The 21,805-nt window shown below is 52.8% G+C and overlaps 1 protein-coding gene across 2 annotated transcripts; it reads left to right on the forward strand.

Annotated features, from left to right (window-relative positions):
- Positions 1-1,222: 1,222 nt before the first annotated feature.
- IL17RA (interleukin 17 receptor A) lies at positions 1,223-21,541 on the forward strand. Of its 2 annotated transcripts, XM_058655770.1 has the most exons (13): positions 1,223-1,468; positions 7,906-7,930; positions 8,513-8,659; positions 9,650-9,762; positions 11,792-11,918; positions 13,281-13,328; positions 13,433-13,596; positions 14,580-14,663; positions 14,968-15,052; positions 16,008-16,019; positions 16,243-16,344; positions 19,063-19,104; positions 19,622-21,541. In XM_058655770.1, the coding sequence occupies exons 1-13, from the start codon at positions 1,331-1,333 to the stop codon at positions 21,151-21,153; spliced, it is 2,619 nt and encodes an 872-aa protein (XP_058511753.1). In that variant the 5' UTR covers positions 1,223-1,330; the 3' UTR covers positions 21,154-21,541. The 2 variants fall into 2 exon arrangements, with proteins under 2 accessions (XP_058511753.1, XP_058511754.1); XM_058655771.1 differs by lacking the exon at positions 16,008-16,019.
- Positions 21,542-21,805: the final 264 nt, after the last annotated feature.

Raw genomic sequence — 21,805 nt, forward strand, 5'->3', positions numbered from 1 at the left:
TTTTTTTGTTTTTATTTATTTATGTATTTTTATTGAAAAGTCAGATATACAGAAAGGAGGAGAGAGAGAGAGGAAGATCTTCCCTCTAATGAGTCACTCCCCAAGCGGTGGCAATGACTGGAGTTGAGCCAATCCAAAGCTAGGAGCCAGGGGCTGCTTCTGGGTCTCCCAAGCGGGTGCAGGGTCCCAAGGCACTGGCCTATACTCAACTGCTTTCCCAGGCCACAAACAGGGAGCTGGATGGGAAGCGCGGCTGCTGGGATTAGAACTGGCTACCATATGGGATCCCAGCACATTCAAGGAAACTACTTTAGCTGCTAGGCTACCATGCCGGGCCCCAAAATAAACAAAAAAAATTTTTTAAAAATCATCCAACCACCACCATCTGCCAGCTCTCTTAAGTAGAAACACAAGATTCTTCATCCCAAAATAAGACAACCTTCCACATTCTCCCCAGACCTACTAGGCGACCTTCATAACTGCACACCAGCCAAGCCTCTTCCTGAACACACCCACTCATACTGAACCAGAGCCATGTCTCCTATTTGTAGACGCTATTCTCTGATCTATCCCTAGCAAATTAGGCGGTGGACTGGCCCTTGAACTCTGTCTTAATTCTAGCCATTTCACCGCTGCACATACATCTAACCACGAAGCATAATATTCTGACCAATCAGCCAAACATTATTATGAATCCTCGTCTCGTACTTATTAACACTAACATGAACTGGCAGGCAACCAAACATTCATTCAGTATGGTTTCAGTTCTCTTATTTCCGCACCACCCTCATCCTCATACCACTTTGCAGCCTGATTGAAGACAAGCTCCTTAAATGAAGTAGCAAGTCACTACCACGGTCTTGTAAACCAAAATTGTCAAACAGATCTCTCTAAGACATCAGAGAAGGGAGACTAAGCCCCATCGTCAGCCCCGAAAGCTGAAATTCTAACTAAACTACTCTCTGCTAATAAGATTCTTCAATCATACTGGAGTCGGGGCTGAACAGGTCCAGGGAAAAGCCATCTGGACCCCGGCGAGACGTGCGCACCTAAGCCAGGCGCTGCGCTCCGGCGCCCGCGTGGAGCGCGCGCCGCTCTGGCCGGGGAGCGCGCAGCCGCGCGTCCGGAAGGGGCGGGCCTGGGCTCCACGATGCACCGGTGCCCAGCCCACTGCCCGCCCCGCAGCCGGGCACGCCTCCGGCCGCAGTAGAAAGCCGGAAATAGGCTGGGCAGTAAGTAGAGTCGGGCTGGTCGGTCCCAGGGAAAGGCCCTGGGCGTTGCGTCCGGTGCCCTCTTTCCAGTCGGGAGCGCCCCGCGACCCTCCCGGGCCATGGGGGCTCCGTGCTTCCGGTTGCCAATCGTCCAGGGACCACCCCTGTGGATGTTGCTCCTTCTCTCAAGCGCGCCGGCCCTGGGACGCGCAGCTCTGCGGCTCTTGGACCACCCGGCACCTGTCTGCTCGCAGCCGGTGAGCCCCACAGACGTGCGTAGATGATGCGGACCTGTGCCCGCGAACCGCACGCGCGGGCAGGGACGCGGGAAACCTGCGCGGCAATGTCCAGGGTGGGGAGGGAGTCGAGAGTTTGGACACGCAGTGGGAGGGCCTTCTGAACCGCGTGGACCTCCAGAGAAGAGGGAGTTGGAGGGAAAGGGATCCTACTGCTGGAGGCGGAGTGCTTGCTCAGCCGGTGTCCTGGACTTTGGGGAAGAGACACAAGAGGCACAAGAGGTCGTGCTGGGGCGCTCACAAGTGCCTTCTTGGTCTGTTGGCCTGAATTCTGGGTGGGGATTCGGGTGTGGCCGTGTGGAAGGAGGCCTCATCCCTGTCCCCAGTACCGCCTACTTGCTTACTGAAATCAAGACTGCGGGGTGGGGTGGGAGAGAGAGGATGTAGGTCCCAGAGCAGTAAGAAGAGTAAGGCCTGATCAGGGAACAGCCACGTGCGGAGGGCCAGGTCCCGTGAGACAGTTAGTTCTCCGTGCACAGCCCTCCACACTGGGGTCTGGAAACAGGCTAAGTGTGCTGCTGGCCTGTGGGTAGCTGACCCCGCTGGGTGTGCCGGCAGGGAGATGCCCGCCTGTCACATGGCAACCTTACCCTGCCACCACTGGTGTCTTTAAACAAAACCCTGTGCTTTGCGGGCCACTCTCCTCTGCCTTCACCACTCGCGGCAGACTGGAAGGAGCAGGGTTCGAATCTGAGTCCAACAGTGTTGCTCCTTGTCCAATTTTGTGAGTTACTTAGTGAAAGAGGGCGGAGGTGTGAGTGACTGCTTCATACGTGTTTGTGGGTGGGGGTGGATGGTTACGAACGATGCTGTGAACGGCAGGACAGAGCAAAGCCTCCAGCTAGCTACTTTGCTGGCCGGCTTCTTCCAGCAGATCCCATGTGAAAATCGTTTTGGGGGGGGGGGCATTTGTCCGCTGCTTGTAAAATCCAGGTACTGGGTTGGGAATCGAAACTAAACAGGTGTCAGGGCATGAGAGCTGGGCTGCAAGAGTGGGGGCTTGAGTTGCAGTGAAACAGGACACAGCTGAATCGAGACCAGGTGTCTCGGCCGCCTCTGCACTTTCCCCACCTCTCCTTTGTCTGGTTCCCTCTCTACCTCTCATTCTCTGCTTCCCTGCTCTGCTGACTTACCCCGAGACCCTGCTCCTCTTTCCCTCCTCGTCTCTCTGTCTGTGCTGTCACCTCTGCGCACACAGCCGAAGGAAAGCCACAAAGGGGGTTTCCGCGGACCTGACTTCTTACTGACCTCACTGCTACAACCTTGTGCGGTGGAGGCTGTGTGGGCCTGGGTTCCTCTTTTTCATGATGAAAGCACTGGGGGAGCCGCCCCCAAAGCCCTCACAACTGTTCCAAAGTGGCAGATGCTTTGAAAAGTTAGGGACCTGTGTTGTAGTGTGCGGGTTAAGCCTCTGCTTGCAACGCTGGCATCCCATATGAACGCTGGTTCACATCCAGAAATTCTGCTTCTCACCCAGCTCCCTGCTCATGGTCCAGGAGAGCAGCAGATGACAACCCAGGTGCTTACACCCCTGACGCTCAGGTGTAATACCAGGCCGAAGCTCCTATCTTCCTCCTGGCCCAGCTGTGGTCATTGCAGCTATATGCGGAGTGAACCAGTGGATAGGAGATCTGTGTCAGCACAATACTGACTTATAAGTAAAAACTACGTAAATGTTTAAGAATAACAGGGCCCAGCATTTATGGCATGGAAATTAAATCTCCACATGCGATACCTGCGTTCCATAGCAGACAGAGTGCCTGGATCCCAGTGCTGGCCCCCGGGCTCATTCCCTCTCTGTGCTAATGCCTACCCCAGGAGGGTGTGCTAGTGGTTCAAGCTGCTGGGTTCCTCCCACCCACTTGAGAGCTCTAGGTTGGATTCTTGGCTCCCAGCTTTAATCTGGCACAGCCCCAGCCATCAGAGCATTTTTGGGAGTGAACTGGGGGATGTTCTTAAAATAGTTTAAAAAGTAAGTGAACTCTGCCTCTCAACTAATTCAAAAGAATAACGGAAGTTTATTATGGCACAGAAATTTTTGAAACCCGTTTCTGGTATTTTCTTAGTAAACCTTTTCTTTAAGAAAAAAAAATGCCTGAAAGACAATTACGAAGACAGAGGGAGGGCCCGATACAATAGCCTAGTGACTTAAGTCCTCGCCTTGCATGTGCTGGGATTCCATATGGGCACCAGTTCATATCCCAGCTGTGCCACTTCCCATCCAGCTCCCTGCTTGTGGCCTGAGAAAGCAGTCAAGGACGGCCCAGCGCCTTGGGACCCTGTACCCGCGTGGGAGACCCAGAAGAAGCTCCTGGCTTTGGATTGGCTCAGTTCTCTCTCTCCTTCCCTGTATAAATCTGACTTTGCAATAAAAAAAATAAATAAATCTTTTTAAAAGAGAGAGAGGAAGAGACAAAGCGAGAGGTCTTGCATCCGCTAGTTCACTCCCCAAATGGCCACAACACTTGGAGCTGGGCCATTCCAAAGCCTGGAGCCAAGAACTTCTAGTCTCTCACATGGATGCAGGGGCCCAAAGATTGGGCCATCCTGCACTGCGTTCCTGGGCTTTGAGAGGAAGTGGAGCCTGTGCTTTTGGGCAGCTTTTCTCGGACTGTGTCACAGCGGTAGCCCTTGTGCACATGTACAGTGAGTTTTGGAAGACTCCACATGTGGAAGTGTCAGAGGAAGCCCGATGATGGAGTTTAGTCTTCGGTGATTCCTGCAACAGAAAGGCAGCTTCCGGTGTGCCCAAGTACTGTGTGCCCAAGGTGAGGCCTGGGTACCAAGTGAGAAGAGAGGAATGAGTGGTTGCCTCTGCTGGTAAAGCCTGGAACCTGCACCTGCTGCCTGGAGCCAGCCCCATCAATCTCATGGTTCTGATTTCCCCCAGGAAATCCACTTCCCTGGGTGTTCTTTGGTTGACCTTCCCATGGCCTGGGCTTTCTTGTCCGTTTCCCATGATGGCCAATACACAGCAAAGCCACCAAGGGAAGAGCGACAAGTTTGGAGTTGGTCATGTGAATGTTAACTTACAACTCCACAAACAGGATGTGTGTTTCATTACACATTCTGTTTTTCCTGAGGCCTGTGGTTTCAGCTTGACAGGGTGGAAGAACCATTGGGTTTAACGGTTTGAGCTGCTGATTGCAGAGCTGCGTGTAGCCTTCCGTGTTCTCTGTATACTCTGATGCGGTATGGGAATTTGGGCAGACAGGGCTGCGTTTGGTGCCAACAACAGAACCAGCAAGGTTAGCAGGCTCCTAGGGCTTGGTCTCCAGCCTGCAGGTAACGTCCGCCAGCACTCTGCAGACAGCATGAGGCTCAGACCCAGAGAGCCCTGGGCTACCCAGGCTTGTCCCATCACCTGCTCTGCCCTGTGTCACTCACCCGCTGGTAGAAGCCTATGTACCTCTTCAGAAGAGTGGGACAGTCCTCACTCACAGCATGGGTCACAGGGAGAATGGGTAGCCCATAACTATGTGAAAGCTTCAGGTGGAGCACACTGTGGCCTCGCAAGAACATTGTCCTGAAATTTTGTCCAAGTCAGGCAGACACTCCCCAAGTGCGGGTCAAGGACCAAGTCCTAGACCCAAGAACTCAACCCACATCTCCACGTGAGGCCATGCCAGGTGCCTGTCAAGGTCTGCGTTAGCAGGAAACTGGAATCATCACAGGAAGACTGATGTGGGAGGCAGGTGTCTGAACCAGCACCTTAGCCGCTTGACACCTGCCCCACCGCACTTTTCCAGTCATTTTATTTGTAGGAGTAGCAGAAAAAATGTGTGTGATCTTCCTTTTAAAATAAAACCAAGATGTTTAAAACGAAAGACAGTAGACAAAGATGATCTTTTATAATTCCTTTTATCATCTCTAACCTCCATATTTCTGAATATATTTCTTGTGCTAACTTTTTAAAGATCTGCATATTTTTATTGGAAAGGCAGATTGACAGAGAGAAGGAGAGACAGAGAGAACAACTTTCCATCTGCTGGTTCACTCCCCAAATGGCCATAATGGCCAGAGCTGAGCTGGTCTGAAGCCTGGAGCTTCTTCTTGGTCTCCCACACAGGTACAGGGTCCCAAGGCTTTGGGCCATCCTCAACTGCTTTCCCAGACCATAAGCTGGGAGGAAATTAGAGCAGCTGGGATATGAACCAGCCCTCATATGGGATCCTGGCACTTGCAAGGTGGAGGATTAGCCAATTGCTGAAGGTTGTGGATTGATTACCTCTTCTGTAGTTAGTCCATGCTGATTAGGGGCAGAAGACTTCCCTGTTGGCTTGGAGCTCTCTATCTCGTCTAATGGACCCCTCTGATAAGCTGGAGAATTTCTAACTGGTGCCAGTGGCTGTGTCCCCCGCGTTTCATTACTCTGTGATTGGCTGCTTTGCACAGGAGTAAGCAGTGTGGGTAGTTTGATCATGCATCCTGCACACCTAGGCCAGGCCACACACCATAGGTTCTGGTCCCTGAAATCAGAGACCCTCATGTGTCTGAAACCAGCATGAGATGCATCCCAACACCAAGATCCATTGGTGAGCATCTCCCACAGGGGATGCAGCATCCTGTCCCAGGGACCTCTCATACACGGGCTATTTAGGCCCTCCATCTGCCCAGGCTCCAGCCCCAGTTCTCATGCCCTCTGGCAGGTGACTGGTCCAGAGATGCCCATGGCTGCAGCTCTGCTCACATCCAAATCCTTCAAGGATCCCCCACCCTATACTTCCCCTGAGATCTCCTCTGAGTTAGAAAGTTTATGAGGCCAGCAGGAAGGCTTTACTGGCTAATATTCCACCTCCAAGCACTGTCATTCCGTGTGGACAACAATTCATGTCGCAGCTGCTCCCCTTCCCATCCAGCTCCCTTCCTGGTCCCTGGAAAACCAGTGGAGGACGGCCCATAGTCTTGGAACCCTGTAGCCGTGTGGGAGACCCAGGGGAAGCTCCTGGGTCCTGGGTTCAGATTGGCGCAACTCCAGCTGTTGCAGCCCTCCAGAGAGTGAGCCAGAAGATTGACTGTCTTCTCCTGTGTCTCTCCTTCTGTCTATAAATCTGCTAAAAGGGAAGGGGGAAGGGACATAGTGGGGGAGAAAGAAGGAAAAAAGAAAGCTTATGCATGTTGCCAAAGAAGGAGACACTATATTGTTATATTGGCCCTTCAGTTTCCTCATCCATAAAAAGGAGCTAAGCACAATACTTTCAAGTAAACATGCCATGCGAATTAGTAAAATAATGTATTTGGAGTGGGACACGTTGTGGTGCAGCAAGTGAAGCCACTGCTTACAACTCTGGCATCCCATATTTGGACACCTGCTTGAGTCCCAGCTGCTCTGCTTCTGATCCAGCTGCCTGCTAATGCACCTGGGAGCGCAGAGAAAGATGATCCACGAACTTATGCCCCTGTCACCCATGTGGGAGACCCAGATGGAGTTCTTGACTCCTGGCTTTGGCCTGGCCTGGCCCAACTGTCGCAGCCACTTGGGAAGCAAATCAGCAAATGGAAGATATTTCTCTCTGTGTCGCTCTGCCTCTCAATCAATACATATATCTTTGACTACAGACGTCACAATGTGTGTGGGACAATGGAATTAAAAGGCGTATTTTAAAGTCTTAAAAGACATGAGAGAGCTTTCATTTGCTAGTTTGTGTCCCAAATGCCTGCAGCCAACAAGACTGGACCAGGCTGAAGCTAGGCACCTAGGACTCGGTCTGGGTCTTCCACCTGAGTGCCAAAGGCCCAACCAACTTGAGCCTGCTGCCTCCAAGGCTGTGCATTAGCAAGAAGCTGGAATCAAAGATGGAGCCAGAACCCTAACCCAAGGATCATTGCCAGTTGCCTGCTGTCCTTTGTCTTACAGGGCTTTTAAATTAAACATTTATTTTATTCACTAGATAGATAGATAGATAGATAGATAGATATCTTCCCTACTGGTTCACTACCCTGGCCACAATGGCCAGGACTGGGCCAGGCTGAAGCCAGGAGCAGGGTGGCAAGCACTTAAGCCAACCTTTGCTACTTTCCCAGGCTCATTAGTAAGAAACTAGATCAGAAGTGGAGCAGCCAGGACTTAAACCAGTGCCCATATGGGATGCCAGTGCCACAGGCAATACTTAACCCATTATGGCATAGCACCAACCCCATCTTATGGTTGAAAGTCCCCAGATCATAACCCACCCTCACAAACCTCGGGTTCCCCTTTGTCATCCACCATTCTCCTTTGTCATCTTGTCCTCATGGTTGGATGGAATGAGAAAGCTGGGAGAGCACAGCCCTTAGAAGCAAGGCTGGCAGGCCATGGAAATTCCATTCTTGAAAATGAACTGGGAGAGAGCCCTGGAGGGTAGCATATGAGTGAAGTTCCTTCTCGACTGTAATTACTGCCTTCACTTTCTTCACAGGGGCTGAACTGCACAGTGAAGAACAGTAAGTCAACCTCCCTCATTACCCTTGTTGTGACTGTATCGTACAGTGACTGGCCTGAGTTCTGGAGTGGCCACACCACCCCGTGCCCCACCCCTGGGCCAGCTGTGTGTCCTGCAGGAGATGCCCTAGAGCCCTTGGGATATGTGCACCTGCCTTTCCTGCTTGGAAGCCTCATTAGCCAAAAGTCAGGAATTGAGGACTGAATGGCAGGACTGATTTTAAAAGAACTCCATGGGGGTGCTCTGCCCTCATGCAGCCATAAGCCAGTTTCATTCAAGCACACCTGGAAGGTGGCAAACACCTACCCTGTGAGTTCAGCTCAGTTGTAATTCAGGAAAAGACACATATTTCAAGTGCCTGTGACTGTCAGGATCCCTGCCATACCCTCCTGGGCCACATGCTTGTTCTCACACCCAAGCTTTTTCTTGGCTCATAGAATGCCCTTTTTTAGACATCAGAGCTTAGCAGTGACCCCAGAGAAGCAGTAGGAAAGTAGGAGTAAGGCGGTGGGGCTCCCTGGGCCTGCAGCCGGGCCACTTGAAGACCTTCCGTACAGCTCTGAATCCTGCCTCTCCCTGCCAGGTACCTGCCTAGATGATAGCTGGATCCACCCTCGGAACTTGACCCCCTCATCGCCAAAAGATGTCCGGATCCAGCTGCACTTGGCCTACACCCAGTCCGGAGAGCTCGTCCCTGTGGCGCATGTGGAGTGGTTGTTACAGACAGACGGTAAGTCACACACAGGCCAGCAAACCCCTGCGGATTCCCCAGCCCATGTGCTGACACGGGGATCTAAAGGCAATGCTAGAAGGACCCGTCATGGCATGCGGTTAGTACTGTTCTAGCATCGTAGAGGTTAATCCTGTCATATGTTTTCTGTACAGTATCTTTCATAAAGGTCTTCCTCTTGTCTAATGATGTTTATTACTCTGGGAAAGCAAGAGGCAAATGCTTCACGTTAGAATCACATTGCCAAATAGTCACTATTTACCAGTGTGCTTTTCCCCCTAATTTAGGGGCCCAGCACTTTTTAAAACATACCCAGAGCTCTTCAGAGACAGTCTGTGGTACAGCACTGAGAAGAGGGGGCTGTGAGAGCCAGCCGCAATCTGTGAATAGGGTGTGGGCAGTCTTCTCCATAAGCCTCAGCCTGAATGCTCCCTGCCGGCCGCTGTAGCCATTTGCAGGCATGATGAGGGTGGCTAGCTTGGGCACTCATGCCATGTTGCCTGCCAGTACCCCGGTCTCAGAATCTGCAAAACCTCATGGCTAGGATGCCCACGTTCAAGTTCCATCCCAGCTTCTGGTTCCAGCTTCCAGCTGGTGCAGACCCTGGAAAGCAGCAGTGAGAACTCAAGCGTTTGGGTCTCTGTCAGCCATGGGCCAAAAGCCTGGCTATCGTGGGTGAGAGCTTTCTCTTTCTCCCTCTCAAATAAAGCAAAAGAAGCATGCTGTACAGTCCAGCAAACATGTGTTGAGTGTTTTGTTTTTGAAATGTGTAAAGTCTTTGCTGCAAGCCCATACGCATCACTGTCCTTGTCCAGTGAACAGTAACTGTCCGTATGTGGGACCTAATCAAGGCCCTTGGGGTGAGCGGAGGAAGGAAGAGGAAGTAGAGCATTGGGTAAGACTAAGAGTGAGCAAGCACAGCAGATGGAGAAGTGGCACAGCCCGTGGTTCTGGGGGCTCAGCTGCCTGTCTCCCCATTCTGACTTTCAGCCAGCATCTTATACCTTGAGGGTGCGGAGGTTTCCATCCTGCAGCTGAACACGAATGAGCGACTGTGTGTCAAGTTCGAGTTTCTCTCCAAACTGAAGCATCACCACCGGCGGGTAAGAAAGGAGCTCCCGCCATCCCCCAAAGCCCCCATTGACAGTGAGAGAAACGTAAAGTCTGGCTCCAGGCCGGTGGCACGGAGCCCAGTAGAAGAGCAAAACCTCCCTGACCTCCCCACTGCCCACCTCACCTCACTTCTCACGCACATGACCTCCGCGGCCCTGCCGTCTATTAGTTTTGTTTATACCTGGAATTGATCTGGTGACTGCCAGTGGGAGGAAAACACTTGGCCCAGGGCACAGAGCTGCCATGGAAGACACATAAGCCTTGAGTCCTGCAGTGGTTTTCATGGCTAAACAGGAGAGTTTTGCTTCCTGTTTACTTTGTTTAAAGCTATAGATCTCTTAAGTGCATGCTCTGGGCTAGCAAGCATCAGCAGCCCCCCAGGACTGGTATATGAAAATACTTCCGGGCCCGGCGCCATGGCCTAGCAGCTAAAGTCCTCGCCTTGAAAGCCCTGGGATCCCATATGGACGCCGGTTCTAATCCCGGCAGCTCCACTTCCCATCCAGCTCCCTGCTTGTGGCCTGGGAAAGCAGTCGGGGACGGCTCAAGGCTTTGGGACCCTGCACCCGTGTGGGAGACTTGGAAGAGGTTCCAGGTTCCCGGCATCGGATTGGCGTGTACCGGCCCGTTGCGGCTCACTTGGGGAGTGAATCATCGGATGGAAGATCTTCCTCTCTGTCTCTCCTCCTCTCTGTATATCCGGCTTTCCAATAATAATAAAATCTTAAAAAAAAAAAAAAAAAAAGAAAAGAAAAAAGAAAATACTTCCAAAGGTTTCAAGGAAAATGAACTGAACAGTTCACGGACAGGTGTCTGCTGCCACAGCAGGGTGGCAGTTCGAATCCTTCCTCCTCTGATTCTGATCCAGCTCTGATGACTCCAGGGTCCCGAGCCTCTGCCACACAGGAGACCTGGGTAGACTCCTGGCTTCTGCCTAACTATTGCAAGTTGCAGCCCTAACTATTGGGAGCATTTGAAAGTGAACCAGCCAACCAAGGGAAGATCTCTCTCTGTCTTTTTCTCCCTCCCTCTCTTCATCCCCTTGTCTCTTCTTTCCTCTTCCCTTTCCTTTCATCCCTCCCTCCCTTTCCCTTCTTTTCCTTCCTTCTCTCTTTCACTCGCTGTCTTCCTGTCATCCTGCCTTTCAAGTAGATGAAATTAAATAAACATTCCAAGCCGCACAGCGGTAGGTGTTTGGTGTACCGATTCAGGTGCTGCTTGACATGCCTCCATCCTGTATCAGCGTCCCTGCATTCGAATCCCACCCAGGCTTTTTGGTGCCAGCTTCCTGCTGATGCAGATTCTGTCAGACAGCAGGTCATGGCTTTTATGTCCTCAGGTCCTGCACCCATGTGTGAGGGGCCCAGTTCCGGGCTTCATCCTGAGCCGGCCCAGGTGACTGTGTGCGTTTGTGGAATGAACCAGAACATGAAAAGATGCCTCCCTCTCTCTCCCTCCCTCCCTCTCTCTCCCCTCCCTCCCTCCTCCTCCCTACTCTCCACCCCCGTGTGTCACCCTTCCTCTGTGCATTTCAAATAAACATCTAAAAATAAATGATTTTATTTTGATGGAAAAATATTTGAAATCCACACATATGAGGAGTCTTGTAAATTTTCATGGAAAATGTGTATTTGGGGGGAAAATTATGCTTGGATTTTAGAATATTTTTTCGCCAAGATAAACTTTAATTCCATTTTTCCATGGACATTTTGAGGTAGACATATATTTTGTATTGTTAGGCCTCACTCCAGGCATCCTGAACCACAAAGCAGCATCCTGTGCGTGGGGCCAGCTGTCTTATACCTTTGAAATAAATAAAAAATCAAATTGTTTTTTTTTTTCTAAAACTCAGGTCAGTAGGTAGATGTACAGACAGGTACTGAAGCCCCAGGTCTTGACTTTTGCTGCGGTGGTGGTTTCATCATTGTTGGCTCTCTTGGGGGAGCAGGCAGGTGTGCGCTGAGGCCGGGTGCGCAAGCGAGGCGGGCATGTAACCTGTATAGTTCTCCTTCTCTTCAGTGGCGTTTTAGCTTCAGTAGCTTCGTGGTGGAACCTGGCCAGGAGTACGAGGTGACTGTTCACCACCTGCCCAAGCCCATCCCTGATGGAGACCCAAACCACCAGTCCAGAAACATTCTAGTGCCTGGTAAGAATACCCTGTGGAGCCATTCCCTTTACCCCTGGGATCCGTGGGAACTGTTCCCGTCACCCCTGGGATCTGTGGGAGCTGTTCTCGTCACCCCTGGGATCTGTGGGAGCCATTCCCATCACCCCTGGGATCTGTGAGAGGAAGCCAACAGGTGGATGAGCTGAATGTCACCTCCCAGTAGCCCCTGGGGTGCCACTCATAGGCGCTGGGTGCTACCCAGTATGTCATTGCAAGCTCCACTTCTCAAAGGCAGGGCCCCTTCTCTCGTGCCACAGTTGTAGAGATTGATTGGCCTGCCATCCTAAACGTTCTTTGGGAATCAAGCCCCTGCCTCTGGAGAGAAGCCCACATGCTTCCTGTCCAGAAACAGGGTGCTCTCAGGAGGCCAGGCCCTGGCCTCAGCCGACACTGCTGTTGACTGTCCCATCTGCATGTCCAACACCCCTCCTGGCTTGACACTTCTCCCTACCCTCCCCAAACTGCCTTCTTCATGTGTGGGCCTCTTCTCTGCCCTCCTCATGTCTCAGGTGCTCAGTGTCAGCTCCTGCTGGAGCCTGCTGCTGGGATGTCTAGGTCTTCCCTCCACTTGTGGGCTCTTCAGAACCTGTCCCATGGTCAGGAAGTGCTTGTTGAGAATGGTGGTGAGGTAGGGCAGTAGTGCAACAGTGCTCACATCCCATGTCAGGGTCCCCAGGTCCAGCCCCTGGCTCCACACCGCATTCCAGCTTCCTGCTAATATGGACCTAAGAGGCACCAGGTGAGGGCTCAAATAGACGGGTCCCTTCACCCATATGGGAGACCTACATTGACATCCCAGCTCCTGACATTGACCTGATCAGCCCTGGCTGTGGCAGGCATTTGGAGAATAAACCAGAGGGTGGAGGATTGATGTATGACTCTCTGCCTTCCAAAGTAAAAAAATAATAATAAAAAAATAGAAGGAGGGTATCAGGAAGTGGTTGTCCTCTAGGCGCCATCATGGATGAGCATCAACAGCCCAGCCACAGCTTCCCAGCCCAGTTAGTCACAGAGTACTGATGACCACTCTGACAAGTATGACCTGGCAGGGCACTGAAATACCCCTGCCTGGCAGAGGCCACGGCCACCCTGGAGAGGCAGCTCTGAGGGTACAGAGAGAAGGTGTGGACCAAAACACCTTGATTGCCCAAATCAAGCTGAGGAAGGGTTCCTATAGAGAGAAGGCATGCGACAGCCCAGGGAAGCTCTTCCTCCAGCCCTGGGGTCCACTGGCAAGTGACAGCCACCTAATCCCAGAGCCAGCCGGGAAGGGGCCAGCTGGGACTGCTGCCCCGTGTGTCAGGCATGGGCTTAGGATGTCTCTTCTTTCTGCACTTGTAGATTGTGAAGACTCCAGGATGAAGATGACAACATCGTGTGTGAACTCAGGTAGCCGTGGCTGAGCCGCGAAGCCCTTGGCCTAGGTACAAGCACACAGTGCGTGTGTGTGCATGGACCTTTCACCCTCCCGACCAGCCGTGTGTCTTTGGCAGGTAGCCTGTGGGACCCCAGGATCACGGTAGAGATACTGGAGGCCCAGCAGCTGCGGGTGAGCTTCACCCTGTGGAACGAGTCTGCCCAGTACCTGCTGCTGCTGAGCAGCTTTCCGCAGGCTGAGAACCACAGCTGCTACGAGCTTGCAGAGCAAATACCTGCGGTAAGCAGCCCTTCCTAACCTCTCCATCGTTGCTTGGAGCCCAGACCTCTGCTCGGTCAGCAGCAGTTACCGACAGTTTGGCCCTTTCTCCCCTGGCGAGATGAACAGAGCCGGTGCCAACATTGACGGTGGGGCACACACACCCTGTGCTGGTACCAACATTCACAGTGGGGCACACACACCCTGTGCTGGGGTGCCTGGGTTTGGGTGCCATCTTGGCTGTCCAGTCCAATTTCCCTGGGAGGCAGCCCGGGATAACTCAGGCCTGTGTGGGAGATCTAGCCTGCTCCCGTTTGCAGAGTGAACTGGCAGATGGAAGATCTTTGTCTCTCTGTCCCTCTGCCTCTCGAACAAAGCATCATTTGGGAAGTTAATAGCAAATGACCGTCAGAAAAAAAAAAAAAAAAAACGTATGGGTTGTAAAATTGTTCTGCACCAAAACAAGCTGCTGTCTCACTCCATGTCTCTGCAAGGTGCCCCTACGGGTGGCCATGGTTACCATCCCCGTGGGCTCGCAGCTGGCTCTGCAGTTGGTAAATAGCAGCTGACACTGCCCTGCCTGGCTCACCAGGCCTCTCTGTCCTCATTCTATTGATGTTTTGCTGTGTTTGTTACACTTGATTACAGAACAGATTAGAGGACCAAAGAAATGCAGGAATTTAGACTGTGGAGAAAAGAAGATGGAGCCAGGTGCCTGCCCTGCGACAATGTGATTCAACATGGATTTATCCCCTCAGGCCCCTACAGCCAGAAAGGAGTGTCAGTCACTAAAAGTGCTTACAAGTTCATGGCAAACCCAGTGTCCTGCAGAGGTCTCCAGCATTCTGAAGTAAAAACTTGAGAAGCGTGGCACCCCTGGGCCTTCCTTGGGGTGCCCCAGAGCAACAGCTGAGGGACCATCTTTGTGGCGTCCCAGTCTCACTGCTACAGTGACTTCTTAGGCAGCTCCCCTTACCTGGCTCTCCCTGTCCCCCTTTCTACAGCCCAGACAGGAGGATTTCCACCAGCGATGCAACGTCACACTGGCTCTACATGGCTACCAGTGGTGCTGCCGCCATCGAGTGCAGGTGGGTGACTGTGCGCACGTAGGTGTGGGAGAGCCTGCGCCTTCCTGCTCAATGTAAGATGAGGAGGAAGGGGTTTGAGCACAGACACTCAACACTGCTACTGTAAAGAGTCCCTGGAGTCCACCGCCCAACCAGACACCATCTGTCTGCTCCCAGCCTCCCCTGGGTGGGGGTCCTTGTCCCCTCCTGCTGACAGGTGCCTCAGCCTAAAGCCACATGGAGAGTCTGGAACTGTCTGACCTTGCTCTGCCAGCGCACAGCCCCGCCAGCCCTCATGGCCCTCTTCCCTGCTTTCACCCTCCAGATCCAGCCTTTTTTCAGCAGCTGCCTGAATGACTGCATGAGACATGCTGTGACCCTGTATTGCCCGGAAATTCCTGATGCTCCAGGTAGGAGAGCTGGGTGGGTGAGAGTCCGCAGCCAGAGCTGGCTGCTCCTCTGGGTCTGGGAGTCAGGGGGAAGGAGGCTAAGTATTTCACACCTGGGATGGTAGGAGAGTGTTCCCATGACAGCCTCCTGGGCTATGCTCCTGTCTGCTTTTTAGTTAGCTGTGCAGCCAGAAGGCAAAGTACTGAGCCTTTCACAGCCTTTACCTTCCTTGACTAAAAAGCGAGGTTTTGCTATTTTGCTAGTTTCAGGCAATTATTTTTTTCTTTTGAATTTTCATCACTTGGAAAGAGCGAAAAGAGATCTTCCATCTACTGGTTCACTCTCCAGATGCCTATAACAGCCAAGGCAAGGCTAGGCCAAAGACAAGAGCCCAGAACTCCATCTGAGTCTCCCACGTGAGTGGCAGGAGTCCAAGCACTTGGGCCGTCATCCACTACCCGCCCTGCTACATTAACAGGGAGTGGGATCAGAAATGAGCAGCCAGGCCTCTAGCCAGTGCTCATCTGGGATGAGTGTTTTAATGTGCTACACCCAGTGCTGGCCCCACCGCCATTTGCTTTTCATCCTCACCCCAGGTTCATAGATGAGGAAATTGAAATACAGAGGCATTCATTAACTTGTTTAAGATCACTCACCCAGGGTGTGGCCAAGACCCAAGTCCCTGAGCCTGAGACATCCTGCAGCCCATCCCTCCCCCTGCCCTGCCACCAAGAAGCCTTTGCTCTGTGGCTAACTCACAGCCACAGCCACACTAGTTAGAAACAACAGATGTACCCCCTAGCCGGGGAGAGAAGCCTAGCTGTCCTCAGAACAGGAGCCGTCGCTGTTCCCACGTGGGATGGTGCTGGGGGAGGAGGGCCTGGTCATCGGGGCCCTCGGAGGCTTCGGGGATGGTGGCGATGACTGCTTCTCCCAGGAAAACGCTTTCCCACTTCCCCTTTGTTCTTATTACAGACTCGATTGCAGGTGAGCTCAGCTCTTCCCACCGTGCTTTGTGAGAAGACCCTGTCTACGTCATGTGGAACCAAGCAGACCAGCTCTGAGCCAGAGGCCTGGGGGGCAGGGGTGGTGAGGTCACCTGAGATGTCAGAGAAACGTCTCCTGGAGGGATCAGAGCGAGCAGGAGCCCAAGGTGAGGATGAAGGGCTGGGGACCCCTGCGTGCGGCTCACACGGTTCTCCTCCCACAGACCTCGTGCCCTTGTGGGTGTACGTGTTCATCACTGGTGTGTCCATCCTGCTGGTGGCCTCTGTCATCCTGCTGGTGGTCTGCATGACCTGGAGAATCTCTGGTAAGGGGTCTGCACCCAGGTGCTTCTCCCTCAGTTCCCCCTTTCTATGAGGCTGTGCCCGGAGGGTGCCCTTCAGCTCCTTGGTGTAGATTTTTCAGTATAAATATCACCTCTTTTCATGCCATATCTCCAGCTCGGGAACCCAGAGCCTGGTGTCAGTCCAAACAGGGCTCAGATACCCCCTCTACCACCTACCACCTAGGCCAGAGGAGTACAGAGAAGGGTACACTTGTGCTGGGTACAAGGAAGAAGCGGAGTCATGCCCAGGAACTCTTAGCGTGGAACTTGAGTGCTGCTGTTTGCTCAGCATCTGCTGGCTGCCATCATCTCCATTGCTATTAAAATCCATTTTATGAAAACAGACACATGGGAAGGAGCTAGAGTGGGGTTTTCCTGCATCCCAGGAGGGAGCAGCTAGGCAGCAGGAATAGTCTGAAGCAAGCCAAGCCTGCAGCCCACAGACCATTGTGTCAGATCAGGGAACATAGCGGGGGACTGCATGGGTGCCACAGCAAAGCCTCGGGCCTGGGCCAGACAGTGGGTGTTACTTCACTAACTCTGCCATTACAGGCAAGTTACTTCTCCGTAAAATGGAGCAATGCCCAGGCTCAAGGAAGAAGTCTACAAGATAGTACACAAGACAGCCGGGGAGTGTGCACGCTGCTTGGCTACATCAGCAGCTCCTCCTGTGCTCGTGGGGTTCAGGGACTTAGCCCTCACTTGCCCCCTCGTGGCCCCAGACTGTGTTTACAGCTGAGGGGAGGCTGTTGCTGCGTGCACCCAGGCTCACCACGATGGGGTATAGCACTGGTTGTTACTGTAGGTAACTAGTCAGGAGCCGGTGTTGATATGCCGTGAGGTTCTGGGTGCAGGGGACTGTTTGCTTCCTTCCTGCTCTTGTGGGAGGGGATTTCGAGGAGTTTGTGCAGAACAGAATTAAGCAACAGGTTTATTTGGGTGCAAAGAATTTGGGAAGACCTTGTCCAGAAGAGAGTCTGCCAAAAGTTCCTAAGATATCTGCATTCGGAAAAGACCCTGGGTTTCAAATATTTCTGCACCAAAATGTATTTCTCTTCCGTTAATTTTTTTTAAAGGAAGATTTTTACAGAGAGGAGAAAAGACAAAAAAAAAAAAAAAAAGCTCCTCCACCTGTTGCCTCACTCCCCGGGTGGCCGCAGAGGCCAGAGCTGTGTGTTCCGCTGTTGTCCACAGACTTGGACTTTTGAATGCCGGAGACCTCTGACTATTTCCCAAATAGCCCCACGCCACAGAGGGAACCTCACTGGTTATGTCACTGTCCTTTTCTTGAATTTGTATTGATTTTAAAGGCAGAGTGACAGAAAAAGAGGGACAGATAGAAACAGCAGAATCTTCTATTCCTGGTTCACTCCTTAAATGGCCACACCAGCTAAATTTGGACCAAGCTGAAGCCAGATGCCAGAAACCTCCCCTGGGTTTCCCACATGAGTGGCAGGGGCCCTAGCACATTGGGCCGTCTTCTGCTGCTTTCTCAAGCACATTAGCAGGAAGCTGAATGGAAAGTAGAACAGTTGAGTCTCTAACCCACTTTCCGAGACATGTTACCGGTGTTACCAGCAGTGGCTAAACCTGATGTTCCATGACACCAGCCCCATATCATTATCTTCTGACAGTTCTGGGCAAAGGGCTGAAGAGTGAGGATGGAAATTGGGCTTCTAAATTCCTTACTTGCTCACGCATCCAGTTTGTTCATCCCAGCTGTCACGGCAAAGTTACCTCCCACGCCGCAATTACACCACCGTCTCTGATGGGAACAGTTACTTAAGTATGTTGGTTTCCCTTGCAAACCTCAAAACTACCAGGAGGAAATGTTGTAAGTGGGCCTGCTGAGGAAGTGTCCTAAGATGCAAGCATTCAACATAGCAGTTAAGGGCCTGCTGGGAACACTGCACATCCATGTTGGAGTGCTTAGGTTTGAGTCCAAGCTGTGCTTCCAGCTTCTGTACGCCCTGGAAGACAGCAAGCAATAGCTCAAGTATTTAGGTCCCCACCTGCCATGTAGGTGGAGTTCCAGGCTCCTGGCTTTGCCTTGCGCAGTCTTGGCTGATGGAGCATTTGGAGAGTAAACCAGTTTATAGGAGATCTCTGTTTCTTTCTGTCTCTCAGGTAAAAAATAAATAAAACGTTAAGTAAATAAATATGTATGTATATATATACATAAACAAGTGTATATATATACATATTTATTTATAATATATGCATACATATACACACCTGCTACAAGGACACTGTTGGGGAAGAAAAGGCTTTCTCTCCAGTAGAATCTGTTCCTGGTGGCCAAACTGCTGCGGAGCGGGGGACCAGGGTGGAGGCCCCCCAGCAGCATTCTGGGGCTTCCAACAATTATAAAATAAGTGACTATGATATGCCAGGCATGGCACATATATAAAGTCAGGTATGCACTCCAAAGCCCCGACCCAGCAGACAAAAGCTTCAGAGGAAAGAGTAATGATCCCAGGTCACACAGCCCTCATGGCAGACCCAGGATCCACGCCTGTGCAGCTGTCAGGCCCAGCCTGCTGGCCAAGGCCTGGAGGTCTCTAGTCACCATCAACTGAAGCTGTCCCCCTTGCCCTTTGCCCTGTATCAGGCACAGGGCATACCCATGCTGGATGCCCTGAGAACTGTCCCTGCTTCTCTTTCCAAAGAGCCACTCCACCATGTCTCTTTTCCTTCTAGGATCTCATCATGACAAGCATGGTGATGGCTCCAGGCTCGCTGGTCAGTATTCCTGGGTGTTGGCGAGCATGTGTGTGTGTTCGAGGCACAGGGGTGCAGGGTTTCTGGGTTGGGGGTGATCGCCTTGTGTGGGTTGATTTCCAGTCCCCTTCAAGCAGAGCCCACTTTCTTCAGCCCGCGCGGGGCCTTCAGGGAACCCCAAGTAGCAAGTGGTGAGATACTGTGTTTTCAGTCGTTCAGCCCTCCCTGGGTTGGTCTCTGTGTCTGGTTTTTTGGTTTTCTTTTTTGTTGTTGTTGTTGTCTTTTTTTTGTTGGTTTGTTTTTTCAATTAAAGTGAATGAAGCACTGGCTAAAAGCCAGGTAGGAATGAGAGATTTTTTTTGTCCCACAAGGCACGGACTATGATATTTTGGTTTCATGTTGCAAGACAGAGGAGCAGCAATGTCTGGGCTCCCTGCTGCAGGCCTTGGTTGCATTTCCCAGACTGGGCATGGGCAGGACCTAGGCTCTAGCCAGGGGGGATTACCAGCCTCCATCTGGCCTGCTTTGCTTCCCACAGGCACCGCACCCGGGGCCAACCTGAGCCCCCCAGTCCTGAAGCCAAGAAAGGTCTGGATCGTCTACTCGGCTGACCACCCCCTGTACGTAGATGTGGTCCTCAAGTTCGCCCAGTTCCTGATCACAGCCTGTGGTACTGAGGTGGCCTTGGACCTGCTAGAAGAGCAGGCCATCTCGGAGGTGGGTGTAGTGACCTGGGTGGGTCGGCAGAAGCAAACGATGGTGGAAAGCAACTCCAAGATCCTGGTCCTATGTTCCCGAGGCACACGGGCCAAGTGGCAAGCCATCCTGGGCTGCAAGGAGCCTGCCATCCAGCTGCGGTGTGACCACTGGAAGCCAGCAGGGGATCTGTTCACGGCGGCCATGAACGTGATCCTGCCAGACTTCAAGAAGCCAGCCTGCTTCGGCACCTATGTTGTCTGCTACTTCAGTGGCATCAGCAGCGAGAGCGACATTCCTGACCTCTTCAACATCACACCCCGGTACCCACTCATGGACAAGTTAGAAGAGGTTTACTTCCGCATCCAGGACTTGGAGATGTTTGAGCCCGGCCGTATGCACCGTGTCGGGGAGCTCACAGGAGAGAACTACCTACAGAGCCCCAGTGGCCGGCAGCTTAAGGAGGCTGTGTGGAGATTCCAGGAGTGGCAGGCCCGGTGCCCTGACTGGTTTGAGCGTGAGAACCTTTGCTTGACAGACGAGCAGGACCTCCCATCCCTGGATGAAGAGGTCTTCGGGGAGCTGTCACTGCCTCTCGGGGCAGGGATTGTCAAGCAGCAGCCCCTGCTGCGGGGTTCTGCCTCCCAGGATTGTCTAGCACTGGAGCCGCTGGTCAGTGACGGGGATTCAAGACCCTCCAAGCTGGAACCTGAGCCGCAGCCCTCCGGGGAGGTGGCAGCCCAACCCCTCCGTACGGTACTGCTCCCAGGGCAGGAAGGCTGTGTGACACACGTGCTGGAGCCCAGGCCCCAGGATGACAGGAGCCATGCAGCCAGCCAGCTACCTGTGGAGGAGGAGGAAGCCTGCCCCCTGCTGGGGAACCTTGGCCCTCTGCGAAACAGCATCCTCTTCCTACCGGTGGAGTCGGGAGACTCACCTGTTGGCACCCCGTCGTCGTGGGCTTCTCCAGAGCTCCTTCCTGGAGATGTAAGGGAGCAGCTGGAAGGCCTGATGGTCTCGCTTTTGGAGCAGAGCCTGAGCTGCCCAGCCCAGGAGGGGTGGAACGGGCCTGCCGTGGCCCTCAAGGACCTGTCTCTGCCCCACGAGGAGGATCAGCAGCGTCAATCGGTGCAGTCTGACCAGGGCTACATCTCCAGGAGCTCCCCGCAGCCCCCCGACGGGCCTGCTGATGACCACAGGGAAGTCGGAGAGGACCAAGAGCAGAGCCCTGGTGGACACCTCTCTCCTGAGGACCTCCAGAGCCTGCGAAGCCTCCAGCGCCGGCTCCTCTTCCAAGAGCTGCAGAAGAACCCTGGCTGGGAGGGCATGGGGTCCGACAGGCCAGCTACCACTGAGGGGCTAGCCCCTTCCTAGAGGCCTCTCTCTCACAAGCATGGGAGGGTGTGCCCCTGGGTGTGCGTGCCTGTGTGTGTTTGTGTGAGAGAGACCGAGTGTGTAGCATTTGTCTTCACAGTGTACACATCCTGATTCCGTGTAGCCATCTTCCACCCAGCGCCATGACCCATCTGCAGGAGCTAGCGGCTGCGTAGCCATTCGTTCAGTGTAGGTTTTGTATCTGCTCTGTGCCAGGCACATAGGGTACTAGCAGACAGCTGGTTTCCTGAGTCAGGTCCAAAAACAGAACAGCATGTGAGTGTGGGGAAGGGATGTAATCCAGAATGACAAACGGAGTCCTTGAAAGGGACGTGGCTGGGGGGAGCCTGGTGGGCAACTCTCTGTGGACCCCTGTCACCGGATGGACTGTGCCCGAGCTATACAAGCCAGAAGCCAGACATACCAGGAAGTTGCCTCAAATGGGGCATTTAACAGGGACAGCATAAAATGTGTGCTGAAGGAGGGAGGGCAGGGCAGGGCAGGGTTAAGATCACTTGGGGGGTGGGCAGGGGCAGGGGACAACACTGGTATAGCAGATAAAGCTGCCACCACCCCCTATGGGCTCTAGTTCATGTCCTAGCTGTAGCACTCCCGATATGTCTCCCTACTCTCAACTTGGGAAAAGCAGTGA

This window comes from Ochotona princeps, chromosome 27, assembly GCF_030435755.1.
Source record: "Ochotona princeps isolate mOchPri1 chromosome 27, mOchPri1.hap1, whole genome shotgun sequence".
NCBI classification, from domain to species: domain Eukaryota; kingdom Metazoa; phylum Chordata; class Mammalia; order Lagomorpha; family Ochotonidae; genus Ochotona; species Ochotona princeps.